At 42.1% G+C, this 19,992-nt stretch overlaps 1 protein-coding gene across 3 annotated transcripts in view; it reads right to left on the bottom strand.

Annotated features, from left to right (window-relative positions):
• The window catches only part of LOC311143712 (E3 ubiquitin-protein ligase MYCBP2-like), a 316,497-nt gene that overhangs the window by 231,140 nt on the left and 65,365 nt on the right, over positions 1-19,992 (bottom strand). For all 3 annotated transcript variants that reach the window (XM_084179581.1, XM_084179580.1, XM_084179582.1), the window contains exons 9-11: positions 19,729-19,802; positions 2,039-2,177; positions 1,620-1,696 (exon numbers count right to left, since the gene is read on the bottom strand). In XM_084179581.1, the coding sequence (XP_084035707.1) occupies positions 1,620-1,696; positions 2,039-2,177; positions 19,729-19,802 (290 nt within the window). The remainder of the gene's footprint in view (positions 1-1,619; positions 1,697-2,038; positions 2,178-19,728; positions 19,803-19,992) is intronic.

Below are 19,992 nucleotides of genomic sequence, written 5' to 3'. Positions count from 1 at the left end.
GAATTTCTTTGCCCATGGGAGAAGTATATTTCGCCCCCCCCCAGTCCTTTTTCCATCTAAATTGTTGAATTAGTTTCCTGTTAACAATAGATATTATAGATATTATGTTAACATTAATTAAAATGTTTCCGACCCGCAATATAATTGTTCTGAACCGCGAGCCGACCAACTGTTTCAAGGAATGTTTTCACTCCACCCACCAGCTGATTATTTTATTTTTTTGCGGGTCACCTGCAGGGAACCGTGAGTACCCAACCCCATGCACTCTACTGTGAGGTGGAAATACAGAAAGAGATGGCTGGCTTCCTCTCCCTCTCTATTCTGTCACCTCACCTCTCATTCGCTAATGCTCCTTTTTTCACTCCTCTCCCTTCCTCCCTCTGCCTGCCCCCCTCCCCCTCCTTTGCTGGACCATTATGTGTATTAGTTTTAATCTTTCATTTATTTTATAGAGAGAGAATGACTCCTCAACCCAAGAGGCCCTGGAGCAGCTGTGAGAAGGCGGCAGTGTGGCATCATTTTTGGAAAATTTGAGGCGCTAAAGAAGGTTCCCGGCAAAACAGATGGTCTGTTATCCTTTCAGCTGCTGCTCAGTGCTCAACATTTTCAAACCAACTTAGTTCTTTGTCTGTGTTGTGACAGTAGGCTATTGCAAACATAAGCATGACACAGATTTGATGTTCTTTTTTTGATGATGGGAGTTATGCAGCTATTCTTTTTAAAATAAGTTCTGGTCGGTATAGCTTTAAGTTGTGGTAGTTTGTAGGGATGTGCTGATCTCGTCATACTCGTAATCATAAACGTATCCATTTTATCACACTTGATACTCAATTCATGGCATGGTATACATTGAGTGTACAAAACATTGAGAACACCTGCTCTTTCCATGACATTGACTGACCAGATGAACGCTATGATCCCTTATTGATGACACTTCTTAAATCCACTGTCCAGACAGTTTTTTAACAATTTGAATTCCTCATGCTCGTTTTGCAGTATGGGGGCTTGAATAAAACATGAACAAAAACTCTTAAAACATTCCCTGCATGTCTTTTTTGGGTGTTTTGAGTGACGTCTTCATCAACAATCGCAGAACGTTCCTGTAATGTTTTCACCTCATCAGACGGCAACAGCCTTGTAGGCTGCAGACACTCAAATAAGGAGATGTGATCCAGAAACTGCCTAGCAACGACTAGACTTCGTGCTCTGCATATCTATTTTTTCATATGTCTATGTGGGGCCACTTAGTGCTGGAATGAGGTGAGATGTCTGTCTGTTCCCAAATCTATCAGAAATGGTCCTCATTTGAAGGTCCTGTGTCAAGGTCCTCACTATTATAGGAAGACTGTGTGTGTGTGTGTGTGTGTGTGTGTGTGTGTGTGTGTGTGTGTGTGTGTGTGTGTGTGTGTGTGTGAGAGAAGCGAGTAAGAACAGAACAGGCAGAGCCCTTGTGTTGCTGGTCACACTCCAAAACTAGGAGTAGCAGATTATAGTAGCAGATTAATTATTATTTGCATGCTTATTGAATTAAACCTTATTTCACCCACACACAAACTACCATTAACATTTTTATACTGCAGTTTCATGCATCTCAGTTTGGACAATTCTCGCGTTCTTACCTTTCCTGAGGCCGTTTTCATCAAAGCAAATTCCCTGCCTGCTCCCAGCAATGCTGCCTCCTCGTCAAACCCTGTACCTGGAAAACACAGACACATTTTGATATATGGACTTCTGCAGAGAAACACAGACGCACAAATTCACACATAAACAAAGACATTATAGATACACAAACAGACACACATATGGAGACAGGCTCATTGCAATCACTGGAATGGAATGAATAGAAAGGTATCAAACATGGTTTGTCTCTTAAACACGCACATATGATGACGCCTCATATGCCAATATCTGACAGAGCGAGATGGTGATCTTGGGTCAGTTTTCCATTTTCCCCACTAATGGTTAAGGTTAGGATTGGGGGAGGGGAAGCTAGTCCTAGGGGGAAATTTCACAGCGGAGCACAGTCAGTAGCACTCACTGATGATGTGTAGGTCTTTCTCCAGGTCAAACAGAGAGATGCCGCAGGCGTGGAGACACTTCCTGGCCAGTTTCAGCTGGAGCTCCTGCTGCAGTGCCGGGTCATTGCTGGTCGCGTATATCCTCACCACAAACCCATCCTGAGGGAAACATGGCAACGGCTTATTTAGTTCCACTTTGAAATATAGCAAGTATGAAGGACACAAATGTTTGTGGTCATAAAAAAGCTTGGACTCATGAGTGGGGTAGGAATATTTCTGTAACTTATTCTCAAAATGTCCAGGTTTTCCAGAAATCCTAGTTGGAAGATAACTGGAATAAGGAGAGAATAAGCAGGAAATCCAGAATCCGTACAACCATAATTTCTGAAATATTTGGGAGCTTTAGGACATCCACAGAATTTTGCAATCCAAGTCCTGAGTAACACATTTGGATGGAAAATTACTGAGGATAATAGCGGACGATATTGCCACTCCTATTTGCCATATTTTCAATTTAAGCCTACTAGAAAGTGTGTGCCCCCAAGCTTGGAGGGAAGCAAAAGTCATTCCGCTACCTAAGAATAGTAGATCCCCCTTAACTGGCTCAAATAGCCAACCAATCAGCCTGTTACCAACACTTAGTAAACTTTTGGAAATAATTGTGTTTGACCAGATACAATGCTATTTTACATTGAACAAATTTACAACAAACTTTCAGCATGCTTATAGGGAAGGACATTCAACAAGCACAGCACTTACACAAATGACTGATGATTGGCTGAGAGACATTGATGATAAAAAGATTGTGGGGGCTGTTTTGTTAGACTTCAGTGTAGCTTTCGAGATTATCGATCATAGTCTGCTGCTGGAAAAACGTATGTGTTATGGCTTTACACCCCCTGCTATCCTGTGGATAAAGAGTTACCTGTCTAACAGAACACAGAGGGTGTTCTTTAATGGAAGCCTCTAAAACATAATCCAGGTAGAATCAGGAATTCCCCAGGGCAGCTGTCTAGGCCCCTTACTTTTTTCAATCTTTACTAATGACATGCCACTGGCTTTGAGTAAAGCCAGTGTTTCTATGTATGCGGATGACTCAACACTATACAGTGAGGGGAAAAAAGTATTTGATCCCCTGCTGATTTTGTACATTTGCCCACTGACAAAGAAATGATCAGTCTATAATTTTAATGGTAGGTTTATTTGAACAGTGAGAGACAGAATAACAACAAAAAAATCCAGAAAAACGCATGTCAAAAATGTTATGAATTGATTTGCATTTTAATGAGGGAAATAAGTATTTGACCCCCTCTCAATCAGAAAGATTTCTGGCTTCCAGGTGTCTTTTATAAAGGTAACGAGATGAGATTAGGAGCACACTCTTAAAGGGAGTGCTCCTAAACTCAGCTTGTTACCTGTATAAAAAGACACCTGTCCACAGAAGCAATCAATCAATCAGATTCCAAACTCTGCTCCATGGCCAAGACCAAAGAGCTCTCCAAGGATGTCAGGGACAAGATTGTAGACCTACACAAGGCTGGAATGGGCTACAAGACCATTGCCAAGCAGCTTGGTGAGAAGGTGACAACAGTTGGTGTGATTATTCGCAAATGGAAGAAACACAAAATAACTGTCAATCTCCCTCGGCCTGGGGCTCCATGCAAGATCTCACCTCATGGAGTTGCAATGATCATGAGAACGGTGAGGAATCAGCCCAGAACTACACGGGAGGATCTTGTCAATGATCTCAAGGCAGCTGGGACCATAGTCACCAAGAAAACAATTGGTAACACACTACGCCGTGAAGGACTGAAATCCTGCAGCGCCCGCAAGGTCCCCCTGCTCAAGAAAGCACATATACAGGCCCGTCTGAAGTTTTCCAATGAACATCTGAATGATTCAGAGGAGAACTGGGTGAAAGTGTTGTGGTCAGATGAGACCAAAATGGAGCTCTTTGGCATCAACTCAACTCGCCGTGTTTGGAGGAGGAGGAAAGCTGCCTATGACCCAAAGAACACCATCCCCACCGTCAAACATGGAGGTGGAAACATTATGCTTTGGGGGTGTTTTTCTGCTAAGGGGACAGGACAACTTCACTGCATCAAAGGGACAATGGACGGGGCCATGTACGTCAAATCTTGGGTGAGAACCTCCTTCCCTCAGCCAGGGCATTGAAAATGGGTCGTGGATGGGTATTCCAGCATGACAATGACCCAAAACACATGGCCAAGGCAACAAAGGAGTGGCTCAAGAAGAAGCACATTAAGGTCCTGGAGTGGCCTAGCCAGTCTCCAGACCTTAATCCCATAGAAAATCTGTGGAGTGGGCTGAAGGTTCGAGTTGCCAAACGTCAGCCTCGAAACCTTAATGACTTGGAAAAGATCTGCAAAGAGGAGTGGGACAAAATCCCTCCTGAGATGTGTGCAAACCTGGTGGCCAACTACAAGAAACGTCTGACCTCTGTGATTGCCAACAAGGGTTTTGCCACCAAGTACTAAGTCATGTTTTGCAGAGGGGTCAAATACTTATTTCACTCATTAAAATGCAAATCAATTCATAACATTTTTGACATTAGTCTTTCTGGATTGCTTTGTTGTTATTCTGTCTCTCACTGTTCAAATAAACCTACCATTAAAATTATAGACTGATCATGTCTTTGTCAGTGGGCAAACATACAAAATCAGCAGGGGATCAAATACTTTTTTCCCCTCACTGTACCTGTCAGCTACTACAGCGACTGAAATGACTCCAACACTTAACAAAGAGCTGCAGTTCGTTTCAGAGTGGGTGGCAAGGAATGAGTTAGTCCAAAATATTTCTAAAACTAAAAGCATTGTATTTGGGACAAATCATTCACTAAACCCTAAACCTCAACTAAATCTAAAAAAGTTGAGGTGACTAAACTGCTTGGAGTAAAACTGTCATGGTCAAAACATATTGATACAACAAGTAGCTAAGATGGGGTGAAGTCTGTCCTTAATAAAGTGCAGCTCTATCTTCTTAACAGCACTATCAACAAGGCAGGTCCTACAGGCCCTAGTTTTGTCGCACCTGGACTACTGTTCAGTCGTGTGGTCAAGTGCCACAAAAAGGGATTTAGGAAAATTGCAATTGGCTCAGACAGGGCAGCACAGCTGGCCCTTGGATGTACACACAGCGCTAATTTTAATAATATGCATGTCAATCTCTCCTGGCTAAAAGTGGAGGAGAGATTGACTTGATCACTACTTGTATTTATGAGAGGTATTGACATGTTGAACGCTGTCTGTCTGAACTAGCGCACAGCTCGGAAACCCATGCATACCCCACAAGACATGCCACAAGAGGTCTCTTCACAGTCCTAAAGTTCAGAACAGACTATGGGAGGCGCACAGTACTACATAGAGCCATGACTACATGGAACTCTATTACACATCAAGTAACTGATGCAAGCAGTAAAATTTGATTAAAAAAAACAGATAAAAATACACCTTATGGAACAGCGGGGACTGTGAAGCAACAAACAGGCACAGACACATGCATACACACGATAACTAGATATGTGGTAGTGGTGGAGTAGGGGCCTGATGGCACACAGTGTGTAGTGAAATCTGTGAATGTATTGTAATGTTTTTAAAATAGTATAAACTGCCTTAATTTTGCTGGACCCCAGGAAGAGTAGCTGCTACCTTGGCAGCAGCTAATGGGGATCCATAATAAATACAAATACAAACACAAACACAAACATGCAAAGTCAGGCATCCCTGACATGCAAAGAACTTTGGATATAATGCTTGGAAAGGCCGTTTTCAGCACTATATGCTAGATATAGCATCAGGCCCTCTATCTCTCTCTCTCTCATAATTTCCACTGTTTGAAAAGTAAGAAATTCTAATAAAAGCAATCCAAGTTAAAATTAATTGTCCAGTGAAAATCTAACTTTTAAAAGTTAATATTCTGTTAACTCATACACAAATAATGTTGTTGACGCATCATATACTCATATTTATGGCCAAAGCATTAATTGGAGAAAAACCCACTTAAAAAAACCCACCTCAAACTTCTACCTCAAACAGACCATTGCAAAAATGCTTGCTATTTCCTCAGAGGATAATGTTATCCTCCTGAGGAGGATGAGCTGGCCAATCAGCGGTCTACTCACATTCATATTGTTTTATGACAGGTATACGCTGACACCATTCTGTTGTTGGGGTACACCCACACCATTCCAACACATAAAAGCTGCTTTTAACATACTTAATTAGCATTTTGTGGAAGTAAAACTATTTCACTCATTTTGTAATTACACTGAACAAAAACAAACGCAACAATTTCAAAGATTTTACTGAGTTACAGTTCATATAAGGAAATCAGTCAATTGAAATAAATTCAATAGGCCCTAATCTATGGAGTTCACATGACTGGGAATACAGATATGCATCTGTTGGTCACCGATGCCTTAAAAAAGAAGGTAGGGGCGTGGATCAGAAAACCAGTCAGTATCTGGTGTAACCACCATTTGCCTCATGCAGCACGACATCTCCTTCGCATAGAGTTGATCAGACTTTTGATTGTGGCCTGTGGAATGTTGTCCCACTCCTCTTCAATGGCTGTGCAAAGTTGCTGGATATTGGCTGGAACAAGCTGTCGTACACGTCGATCCAGAGCATCCCAAACATGCTAAATGGGTGGCATATCTAGTGAGTACGCAGGCCATGGAAGAACTGGGACATTTTTAGCTTCCAGGAATTGTGTACAGATCCTTGGGACACAGGGTTGGTTATGACGCCAAACTGTAGTCAGGTGAAGTCCCTGGTTAGGACGACGAGCACACAAATGAGCTTCCCTGAGACGGTTTCTGAACGTTTAATTTCTGCACATTCGGTAGTGCAAACCCACAGTTTCATCAGCTGTCCGGGTGGCTGGTCTCAGACGATCCCACCAGGTGAAGAAGCCGGATGTGGAGGTACTTCCTGGCTGGAGTGATTACATGTGGACTGCGATTGTGAGGCCGGTTGGACGTACTGACAAATTCTCTAAAACAACTTATGGTCGAGAAATTAAAATTCAATTCTCTGGCAACAGCTCTGGTGGACATTGCTGCAGTCAGCATGCCAACTGCAGGCTCCCTCAAAGTGGGAGACATCTGTGGTATCAGCTTCTTGATATGCCACACCTGTCAGGTGGATGGATTATCTTGGCAAAGGAGAAATGCTCACAAGGATGAAAACAAATTTGTGCACAAAATTTGATAGAAATAAGCTTTTTGTGCAAATGTAAAATTTCTGGGATCTTTTATTTCAGCACATGAAACATGGGATCAACACTTTACATATTTTTGTTAAGTATAGTCAATAGTTCATAGAAATCTGGAAACACTCCTCATTAATTGTCTTGCTCCCCCACCACCTCCAAAAAAAAATGTAATGTGAGATTTGGGTTGGGCTGTGTCCGGGCTTAGGTTTTCGCAACATTTCATGTTTTGAGTGCAACGCATTGCTGTGGTGAGAGAAAAAAAGTGTGCGCCTTAGATTCTATTTCCACTCTCTGCTCTGATAGACTCTCTCCATCGTTGAACGTCATAATTTATTTAAAATAGTTGAACATGCCTATTAGTTTTATTTTTCTGCTTACAGAATTTTACTGTTTTGATTAGATACACTATACAGTGGGGTAAAAAAGTTTTTAGTCAGCCACCAATTGTGCAAGTTCTCCCACTTAAAAAGATGAGAGAGGCCTGTAATTTTCATCATAGGTACACGTCAACTATGACAGAAAAAATGAGGAGAAAAAATCCAGAAAAATCACATTGTAGGACTTTTAATGAATTTATTTGCAAATTAAGGTGGAAAATAAGTATTTGGTCAATATCAAAAGTTTCTCAATACTTTGTTATATACCCTTTGTTGGCAATGACACAGGTCAAACATTTTCTGTAAGTCTTCACAAGGTTTACACACACTGTTGCTGGTATTTTGGCCCATTCCTCCATGCAGATCTCCTCTAGAGCAGTGATGTTTTGGGGCTGTCGCTGGGCAACAGACTTTCAACTCCCTCCAAAGATTTTCTATGGGGTTGAGATCTGGAGACTGGCTAGGCCACTCCAGCACCTTGAAATGCTTCTTACGAAGCCACTCCTTCGTTTCCCTGGGGGGGTGTGTTTGGGATCATTGTCATGCTGAAAGACCCAGCCACGTTTCATCTTCAATGCACTTGCTGATGGAAGGAGGTTTTCACTCAAAATCTCACGATACATGGCCCCATTCACTCTTTCCTTTACACGGATCAGTGGTCCTGGTCCCTTTGCAGAAAAACAGCCCCAAAGCATGATGTTTCCACCCCCATGCTTCACAGTAGGTATGGTGTTCTTTGGATACAACTCAGCATTCTTTGTCCTCCAAACACGACGAGTTGAGTTTTTACCAAAAAGTTATATTTTGGTTTCATCTGACCATATGACATTCTCCCAATCCTCTTCTGGATCATCCAAATGCACTCTAGCAAACTTCAGACGGGCCTGGACATGTACTGGCTTAAGCAGGGGGACACGTCTGGCACTGCAGGATTTGAGTCCCTGGCGGCGTAGTGTGTTACTGATGGTAGGCTTTGTTACTTTGGTCCCAGCTCTCTGCAGGTCATTCACTAGGTCCCCCCGTGTGGTTCTGGGATTTTTGCTCACCGTTCTTGTGATCATTTTGACCCCACGGGGTGAGATCTTGCGTGGAGCCCCAGATCAAGGGAGATTATCAGTGGTCTTGTATGTCTTCCATTTCCTAATAATTGCTCCCACAGTTGATTTCTTCAAACCAAGCTGCTTACCTATTGCAGATTCAGTCTTCCCAGCCTGGTGCAGGTCTACAATTTTGTTTCTGGTGTCCTTTGACAGCTCTTTGGTCTTGGCCATAGTGGAGTTTGGAGTGTGACTGTTTGAGGTTGTGGACAGGTGTCTTTTATACTGATAACAAGTTCAAACAGGTGCCATTAATACAGGTAACGAGGGAGGACAGAGGAGCCTCTTAAAGAAGAAGTTACAGGTCTGTGAGAGCCAGAAATCTTGCTTGTTTGTAGGTGACCAAATACTTATTTTCCACCATAATTTGCAAATAAATTCATTAAAAATCCTACAATGTGATTTTCTGGATTTTTTCCCCTCAATTTGTCTGTCATAGTTGACGTGAACCTATGATGAAAATTACAGGCCTCTCTCATCTTTTTAAGTGGGAGAACTTGCACAATTGGTGGCTGACTAAATACTTTTTTCCCCCACTGTATATACAAAGGTATGTGGACATGGCACCGTCATAGGATGCCACCTTTCCTACAAGTCAGTTAGTCAAATTTCTGCCCTTCTAGAGCTGCCCCGGTCAACTGTAAGTGCTGTAATTATGAAGTGGAAATGTCTAGGAGCAACAACAGCTCAGCCGCAAAGTGGTAGGCCACACAAGCTCACAGAACGGGACCGGCGAGTGCTGAAGCACATAGTGCGTAAAAATAGTCTGTCCTGGGTTGCAACACTCACTACCGAGTTCCAAACTGCCTCTGGAAGCAACATCAGCATAAGAACTGTTTGTCGGGAGCTTCATGAAATGGGTTTCCACGGCTGAGCAGCCGCACACAAGCCTAAGATCACCATGCGCAATGCTAAGCATCGGCTAGTGGAGTAAAGCTCGCCAACATTGGACTCTGGAACAGTGGAATCACGCTTCACCATCTGGCAGTCCGACGGACGAATCTAGGTTTGGCGGATGCCAGGAGAACACTACCTGCCTCGATGCATAGTGCCAACTGTAAAGTTTGGCAGAGGAGGATTAATGGTCTGGGGCTGTTTTTCATGGTCCGGGCTAGGCTCCTTAGTTCCAGTGAAGGGAAGATTATGTGCTTCCAACTTTGTGGCAACAGTTGGGGGAAGTGCCTTTCCTGTTTCAGCATGACAATGCCCCCGTGCACAAAGCGAGGTCCATACAGAAACGGTTTGTCGAGATCGGTGTGTTGGACGAACAGGTGTCCACATACTTTTGGTCATGTAGTGTTAAATATATGAGACGTTGCTAGTAGCCTACCTGAAATGTATTTTATTAAAATGTTTAGAACCCCATTCTCTGCATGCTCGTGAAAAGAATGAAGGAGAGAGCGAGTCGGTGACAGTGATGAGATTCTGTAAGGTAACGTATTAGGGGGGCTGGGCCATGATAGACAGAAGCTGGACTGGGGCCATGCTGGTGTGATGACACGGTTCTCCACTGTGCTTTGATTCCTGCTGAGCTGAGCACATGCTCTTCTTCCCGTCATCCCATCCCATTTCTGTAAGATATCCACTGCCTAGCCCCTCCTTCTCCTCCTCCCCTCGGATTGCCCTTGCCCCTCCCTTTACTGCCTATCTCCCTCCTCTGCGGAAGGTAGATATGCTCCTCTCATCAGCAGCATCTCTCTATCACACGTTCAACCCCACCCCCGCCCTCTTTTATCCAGGGACTGATCACATACCCATGCATAAGGCTTCATAGTTGAAATAAATGTAAGGTCCTCCCCCACCCCTGTATCTCTGCTTACTACTCATGAATGTATAGACCTACATCTGCCTGGGAGGATTAACCCTGGAGAGTATGGTGACATGCTGGTTTACTAGGCGTTTGTCCTTATACACACACAGAAAAATACAAAAACACACCCCTTCTCTCTGTGACGGAGCTGTAAGAGGGGACAGAGTGATGCCTGGGACTGAGGTAACTAGGGTCTCTCTCATTCTCACTCACTCATTCTCTCTCACTCACTCTATAGTAGAGTTCTGCGTGGGACTGCTTTCTCCATACCGCAGGGTCTGACTTTTTGTGCCTATTTTAACAAAGTTTAAGGTCATTTACTGCATTTCTATACAATTTCAAAACACTAAATTCCTATTTGGAGCACGGCAAAAACAAACAAAGATGACCCCATTCATTATCACATTGGTTGCATGTAACTTTATTAAAAATATATATATATTGTAAAGTGGTTAACCCACTGGCTATAGGGTGAATGCACCAATTTGTAAGTCGCTCTGGATAAGAGCGTCTGCTAAATGACGTAAATGTAAATGTAAATGTAACCTCAGTTCATCTGCAAACACATAGCCTATTAGCTACAGTATGCAATTAGCCGCTACCCATTAACTCAGCACCGGGATTAAAAACTATAATTTCATACGTACAGAGGGATCTGTTAAAATAAAAAATACTTCATTAACAAAAGGTAAACAAATAAGTTTGATGTACAGATTTCTCTGTTGCAGTTTTACAGCAAATTTCCTGCAATTCTACCCATTTTGCCATGACATGGTATTTTTGGTATTATATTAGGATCCAAATTAGCTGTTGCAAAAGCAGCAGCTACTCTTCCATGTCATAATACAGAACATTAATAGACAAGAACAGCTAAAGGACAGAACTATATACATTTTAAAACGGCACACATAGCCTACATAAAAAATATCTAGGTCCAATATGGGAGAGGTGTTGTGCCGTGAGGTATTGTTTTATCTGGGGGTTTTTTTAAACCAAGTTCGCTGTTCATTTGAGCAATATGAGATGGGAGTTCCGTGCAATAATGGCTCTATATAATACTGTACGCTTTCTTGAATTGCTTCTGGATTTGGGGACTGTGAAAAGACCCCTGGTGGCATGTCTGGTGGGGTAAGTGTGTGTGTCAGAGCTGTGTGTAAGTTGATTCTGCAAACAATTTGGAATTTAACACAATGTTTCTTATAAAAAGAAATGATGTCGTTAGTCTCTCCTCAACTCTTTGCCAAGAGAGACTGGCACGCAAAATATTTATATTAGCCCATGAAGAGCAAGACGTGCCATTCTGTTCTGGGCTAGCTGCAGCTTAAAGAAAAGGTTCACCCATTTTGAATGTTATATTGTTTTTGTGCATCTCTGAGTGATGTTCTATCGATTCCCTGGATAATTTCATATTTATCTGAGTTATTGCCGTTCAAGCAAGCAAAGATCTGGCCGGTATGATGTAACACTTTGATAAAGTCGCTCTCACTACACTGGAAGTTAATAGGTATATGACTTTTAGATCACAAAAATGTCTGTTATACATGTCAGATTTCAATACCGGCCGATAACTCTGGGGGGGATGTCTTCTCTCGAATGAGCCATTGATCATATTTTTGCGATACTCCTACCTCGAGAAATGTTTAATTTTAAGGTGGGTCTAGTACAGTTTTCCTATTTGTCTGCCTCTTTAGTCCAGGGTGCATTGCATGGTGCCGTTACCAGAGATATTATAGAAAGGCGATCGGAATCCAATGAATAAAGGAATGTATAAACGCCCCACCGAGCACACTGTCGACCAATCGCGTTCACGTTGTCATGCTGCATCACGTGGTTGCTAAGCTTATCGTCACACAATCCCTTCTCAAAGTCAGTGTATATGTCGAGAAACTTGTCTATTTTCTTCTAAAGTACATGATGTCACGATTCCAAAGCTATACGATATTACAGATAATTAACATACTATCTAACATCTCGGAAAAGGTTTGTAATGTTGTACTTCTTGTTGACGAAATGTGTGCTAATGTTGGGTTTTTGAGCTAGCGCCCAATAGACTCCTGTTCACTCCTTGAAGGAGAGCGCTCCTTGTCCCAGAATCGCACAGAAAGTTGAACATGGTGAGATTGTAGACTCCTAAATTGATAGTGCAGTTTGTTTGAGCGATTTTAAAGTTAACTAGCTACTAGTGTCTTTGGTATTACTGTGTGTAGGTATATTTGCCTAGCTAGCTGGCCAGCCCATAGAGAGCGCATTGCGAATTTTGTAGTCGACTTGAGCTGCATCTACATTTCCACAACGATTTTCCATGTTGCTACCAACCCTATTATTATGCCAAAATGAAACATTTGTTCACAAAAAATATTGTTCACATATTAGTGTTATTTAAGGCTGTAAATTAAAGGAATTAGTGATTTTGGGTGGATTTTTCCTTTAACTAGGTCTTTCTTTGCAGCACTTGACCACGACCGGACAATAATCAAGATAATACAAAACTAGAGCCTATAGGACTTGCTTTGTGGAGTGTGGTGTCAAAAAAGCAGAGCATCTCTTTATTATGGACAGACCTCTCCCCATCTTTACAACCAATTAAACTATATGTTTTGACCATGGCAGTTTACAATCTAAGCTAACACCAAGTAATTTTGTATCCTCAACTTGTTCAACAGACACATCATTCATTTCCAGATTCAGCCGAGGTCTGGAGCTTAGGGAATGATTTTTACCAAATACAATGTTTTAGAGATGTTTAGGACCAGTTTATTACTGGCCACCCATTCCAAAACTGACTGCGACTCCTTGTTAAGGGTTTCAGTGACTTCATTAGCTGTGGTTGCTGACACGTACAGTGCAATCGGAAAGTATTCAGACCCCTTGACATTTTCCAAATTTTGTTACGTTACAGCCGTATTTTAAAACCGATTAATTTTTTTTTATCAATCTACACACAATACCCCATAATGACAAAGCAAACAGGTTTTTCGAAATTTCTGCTAACTTTTTTGTTTTTTTAAACAGACCCCCTTATTTACGTAAGTATTCAGACCCTTTGCTATGACTCTAAATTGAGCTCAGGTGCATCCTGTTTCCTATGATCATCCTTGAGAAGTTTCTACAACTTGTTGATCTGATACCATTCTGAGACACACACACTTTTCAAGATGGCGGCAAGCATGTCTTTTTTTTGTCTGATCAGTGTTTGTAGCTGAAACGTTTTTGGTGGATTTGTGTCTCCATTTACCTTTGTTTCATCTGGCTGTGAACACATTGTACAATAGTGCAATATTGCATACAGAGTTTTTAAGGAGACATACAAAACAGGTCTGCTGAAACTTTTGAGGCCTACTTGGATATACCTGGGCACTCTACTCTGCACTGGGGCATTATCTGAGCAGACACCTGCCTACTACTGCTTTCATCCTTCCACTTGACATTGTGCCTTCCACTTGACAATGTGCCTTGGATGTTTTTGGACTACTACCTAACTTGAACTCCACTTGGATTTACTATTTTTGACTCTTCTGTGTCCCGGTGTAGTGCTTGCCACCCTCCCGGCTTTCCACCGACCTGTACTGGAAACTACGTCCCCTCCAAGGTGCTTCTCTCCTGGCTGTAATACTGGTAACACAGCCTCCATTGCGTTGCTGATGGGTCCCAACATTCAATCGCATTGAGTAAGTCACCGCTCTCTCCTTGCGGTTGTTATGCTGGCGAGTTTTGTGCCTTGGTTGTGTTTATTGTGGGTGCTATTGCTGGCTGGTTTCTAGTCTGTGGTTGGGTTCTGGCTCGCTGCCTATGACTGTGGTGATCCTACAAACTGTGTGATTCAATCTAACTGACTATCACACTGTGTGGATTGATTGACTTTTAGCTGATTCCTCTACAACCTATTTTATTTGCGTGGATTTTAACAGAATTGTTCCAAAATGTCGTCTACCACTTTCCGCCATAAGGGGAAACTGACTTTATCCAGATTGGCAGCAACCACCTTCAGAGCCTACGGTGAATGTTTCATCCCATGTAGGAGCTGCACCTATTTTTCACAGTTCTGAGATAATATTGTCCAGCCATATTTCCAATGTGAAAACATTCAGCTTATTGAGGAATACATGTCTGAGCTGGACGTCCAGAGTAAGAAAATTGAGACATTGGTGCGTATCCTGGATAGGTCCCACTCTTAGACCTTTTCTACTCCTCAGTTTGGTCGTCGTGCCACTGCCTCGCCACCATGTTGCCACTCTTATGACTGACTGGGCAGAGCTGCCCTGCAGAGACCCCTCCCTAGTGAAGTCACCTCTCCCCTCCCATCTCACCTGCGCTCCCCATCCAACCCTGACCTTCCTGCCCACCCCTCTCTGAGAAAAAAGGAGCAAGGATGCTTTATGAGGAGCTGGCGGATGCCACGGTTATCGATCCTGCATCCCAGTGGAGGCACGTCACACACTGTAAGCCCTGCGCAAGGCATGGGTCTTTGGTGAATTGGCTGAAATGGCTTTGGAGGATAACATCCTGCTGACCAACAGCTTCGCCCACCTGCTTCCAGAGATTCATGCTCCTTCATCCTCTACCCTGTCTCCAGCCCAGGGGTTCTCCAGCATATATACTACAGCCGGCTATGGTCCATCGGGCCACACCAACCTACGGTCCTCGAGGTGTCTTTTAAACCACTCGAGGCGAAAGAACGTCAGGACCTCCCCGGCTGTTTCACCAGATGTCATCATCGGCAGCTCTATGGTGAGAAACATCTCGGTTCCCAGTGCAAAAACCCTGTGCAACCCAGGAGCACGAGTACAGGACATTACAGGGCTGCTTCAACCATTCTACGATAGATGCCAGGAGCTGACGCTGTAGTAGTCCAAGTGGGGTCAAAAGACATCAGGAGGGCTAGCTCAGAAATTCTGAAATTGATTTTAACGAACTGATTCTAGCATTGAAAGATTCCAAAAAGTGGCCAATAATTTCAAGTCCGGTACCATCATTGGGCCACGGGTGTGAAAGATTCAGGAGTCTACTGGCATTACACATCTGGCTAAAAGATTACTGTAGCTCTGTTGGAATCACTTTTGTAGATAACTTTGATACCTTCTGGAAACAGAAGATACTCTACAGGAATGACCATCCAAATCATCTTGGCTCCTGGACTCTGTCCACGCATTTCAAGGCTGCGTTGAAACAATGACTTCTCAATGACCCAAGACCAGCTCAGTTAATCCCTACCATTGTGACAATGAGTTGTCATAATGCTGCATCAAATGTACATTATCCCAGGAGCGTTGGCAGACACAATCTAAGTAACTTATGTCCCCCTAACTGCCCTGAATACCTCTGTTGATCATACAGCTATTATATGCCGTAATCATGTGCCTATGAACCGGAGTTACACTGTTAGCACTAAGGCGGTGTGCACTAGTAGAAAGTCCACTATGTGCAGCTCACTGTGCACTACCAGTTCCAATAGAAATAACATGAGCAAGTCTACTTCTGATAAGCTTCCCAGTAATGCATTAAAAACAATCAAGTAACCCAGAAAAGTGCTAAAAATAACCCATATGAACATATGTAGACTAAGAAACAAGGTTCATGAAGTAAATAACTTTCTTGTAACAGATGACATTCATATTCTGACTATCTCTGAAACTCACTTAAATAATACCTTTGATGATAAAGTTGTAGCAATACATGGCTATAACATCTACCGAAAAGACAGAAATGCCAACGGGGGCAGTGTTGCGGTCTATATTCACAACCGCATTCCTGTAAAGATTAGAGAGGATCTCATGTTAAATACTGTTGAAGTAATATGCCTCACCTAAAGCCCATTCTTGTGGGAAGCTGCTATAGACCACCAAGTGCTAACAGTCAGTATCTGGATAACATTTATGAAATGCTTGATAATGTAAGTGATATCAACAGAGATATATATTTTCTAGGTGATTTAAATATTGACTGGCTTTCATCAAGAAAAAGCTTCAAACATGTAACCTGTGCCTGCAACCTGGTTCAGGTTGTCAGTCAACCTACCAGGGTAGTTAGAAATAGCACAGGAATTAAATCATCAACATGTATTGATCACATCTTTACTAATGCTGCAGAAATTTGATTTAAAGCAGTATCCAAATCCATAGGATGTAATGATCACAATAAAGTAGCCATATCTAGGAAAACCAAAGTTCCAAAGGCTGGGCCTAATATAGTGTATAAGAGGTCATACAATAAGTTTTGTAGTGATTCTTATGTTGATGATGTAAATAATATTTGCTGGTCTGTGGTGTGTAATGAGGAGCAACCGGACGCTGCACTTGACACATTTATGATATTCCTTATTCCAGTTACTAATAAGCATGCAACCATTAAGAAAATGACTGTAAAAACTGTTAAATCCCCTTGGATTGACAAGGAATTAAAAAAGTGTATGGTTGAGAGGGATGAGCGTCTGCTAAATGATGTAAATGTAAATTAGGAAAAAAGGTATGGCAAATAAGTCTGGCAGCTCAATCGATTGGCAAACGTACTGCAAATTAAGAAATCATGTGACTAAACGAAATAAAAATAAACTATACTATGAAACAAAAATAAATAATATAAGAATGATAGTAAAAAGCTTTGAGTCACCTTAACTGAAATGTTTTGGAAAAAGGCAAACTCGGCTCCATTATTCATAGAATCAGATGGCTCACTCATCACAAAACCCACTGATATTGCCAACTACCTTAATGACTTTTTCATTGGCAAGATAAGCAAACTTAGGTATGACATAACAGCAACAAACGCTGACAATACACATCCATGTATATCTGACCAAATTATGAAAGACGAGAATTCCGTAAAGTCAGTGTGGAAGAAGTGAAATAATTATTGTCGTCCATCAACAATGACAAGCCACCGGTCTGACAATCTGGATGGAAAATTACTGAGGATAATAGTGGATAGTATATTGCCACTCCTATTTGCCATATCTTCAATTTAAGCCTACTAGAAAGTGTGTGCCCTCAGGCCTGGAGGGAAGCAAAAGTCATTCCGCTACCCAAGAATATTAAAGCCCCTTTTACTGGCTAAAATAGCTTACGAATCAGCCTGTTACCAACCTGTAGTAAACTTCTGGAAAAAATGGTGTTTGACCAGATACAAGGCTATTTTACAGTAAACAAATTGACAGACTTTCAGCATGCTTATAGGGAAGGACACTCAACAAGCACAGCACTTACACAAATGACTGATGATTGGCTGAGAGAAATTGATGATAAAATGATTGTGGGGGCTGTCTTGTTAGACTTCAGTGCAGCTTTTGACTTTATAGATCATAGTCTGCTGCTGGAAAAACGTATGTGTTATGGCTTTACACCCCCTGCTATAATGTGGACAAAGAGTTACATGTCTAACAGAACACAGAGGGTGTTCTTTAATGCAAGCCTCTCCAACATAATCCAGGTAGAATCAGGAATTCCCCAGGGCAGCTGTCTAGGCCCTTACTTTTTTTCAATCTTTACTAATGACATGCCACTGGCTTTGAATAAAGCCAGTGTGTCTATGTATGCGGATGACTCAACACTATACACTTTAGTTATTACAGGAACTGAAATGACTGCAACACTTAAAGAGCTGCAGTTCATTTCGGAATGGGTAGCAAGGAGTAAGTTAATCCTAAATATTTCCAAAACTAAAAGCATTGTATTTGGGACAAATCATTCACTAAACCCTAAACCTCAACTACATCTCGCAATGAATAATGTGAAAGTTGAAGTGACTAAATTGCTTGGAGTAAACTGTCATGGTCAAAACATATTTATACAACAGTAGCTAAGATGGGGAGAAGTCTGTCCATAATAAAGAGCTGCTCTGCCTTCTTAACAACACTATCAACAATGCAGGTCCTATAGGCCCTAGTTTTGTCGCACCTAGACTACTGTTCAGTAGTGTGGTCAGGTGCCACAAAGAGGGATTGTAGTTGGCTCAGAACAGGGCAGCACGGCTGGCCCTTAAAAGTACACGGAGAGCTAAAATTCTCTCATGGCTCAAAGCTGAAGAGAGATGGACTTCATAACTACTTGTTTTTGTAAGAGGTGCTGACAAGCTGAATATACCGAGCTGTCTGTTTAAAATACTAGCACACAGCTCGGACACCCATGCATACCCCACAAGACATGCCACCAGAGGTCTCTTGACAGTCCCCAAGTCCAGAACAGACTACGGGAGGCACACAGTACTACATAGAGCAATGACTACATGGCACTCTATTCCACAACCGGTAACTGATGCAAACACTAAAATCAGATAAATAAATACATTTTAAAAGGTAAAAATACACCTTATGGAACAACGGGGACAGATAAGAGATACACACAAAGGTACAGACACATGAAGCATTATGACCATCCTGTGTCACTTTACTTGGGACTAAGAAAATGCACTTTATGACACGGTCAAGAAGCATTATGACCATCATAATCATATAAGCCAGATAGGCCTATCACGTACATGCCCTTATGTCAGTCATCAGTCAAAAAGAGGGTGTCTTGCCCTGCACCTGAAATCAAATCAAATTGTATTTGTCACATGCGCCGAATACAAAAAGGTGTAGACTTTACCATGAAATGCTTACTAACAAGCACTTAACCAACAATGCAAATATTTACCAAATAAACAAAAGTAAAAAATTAAATAAAAAGTAACACAATAACGAGGCTATATACAGGGGGTACCGGTACCGAGTCAATGTGCGGGGGTACAGGTTAGTCAATGTAATTTGTACATGTAGGTAGGGGTAAAGTGACTATGCATAGATAATCAACAGCGAGTAGGGGGGGGTCAATGTAAATAGCGGCCATTTGATTAATTGTTCAGCAGTCTTATAGCTTGGGAGTAGAAGCTGTTAAGGAGCCTTTTGGACCTAGTACTCTATGAAGCTGGGTGTCAAGTAAAGTGTTACCAAATATTTTCATCCTGAAGTAGTCTGACCGCCTGCTCAAGGCCACAGCAGGAAAAATGCTGACCACGCCGTTATGATCTCTGTCGGGGCCAGCAGCTCTCTACATTATAGTATAATAACCATTTGAGGAGTGGGAGTTGTTTGTACGTATTGGCCCTATCAACTCCTCTCTCTCAAGAAGCAAAAAAATAAAAGAATGGAAGAATACTTTAGCGCCCCTGGAGCAGGTAGGTAGGTGTGTGTGTGTGTGATAGAGAATGAGGAGACTCACATCTTTGCAGGCAGCAATCTGGTTGATGTACTCTCCATCGGTGAAGACTATGTTCTGGCCGTCTGCCTGTAGGCCTATGGAGAGGACAGAGTGAGCAAGATGAGATTAGTTATAATATACAAAGAAGAGGGAGATGAATTTGTCATGTTCTTGACAAAGGAATTCAGCCGAAACGTTGTGCATTGGCCTCCGTTTCCGTTAATACAACCTTATTATTTTTTTATTAATTAAAGTGTCCGTCCTTGATACGGTACAATTTTTTTG

This window comes from Coregonus lavaretus (genome assembly GCF_964263955.1).
Source record: "Coregonus lavaretus genome assembly, chromosome: 16".
In the NCBI taxonomy this organism is placed as follows: Eukaryota; Metazoa; Chordata; class Actinopteri; order Salmoniformes; family Salmonidae; genus Coregonus; species Coregonus lavaretus.
Note: the sequence above shows the minus strand (reverse complement) of the source record. Positions and strands in the feature narration are given on the sequence as shown.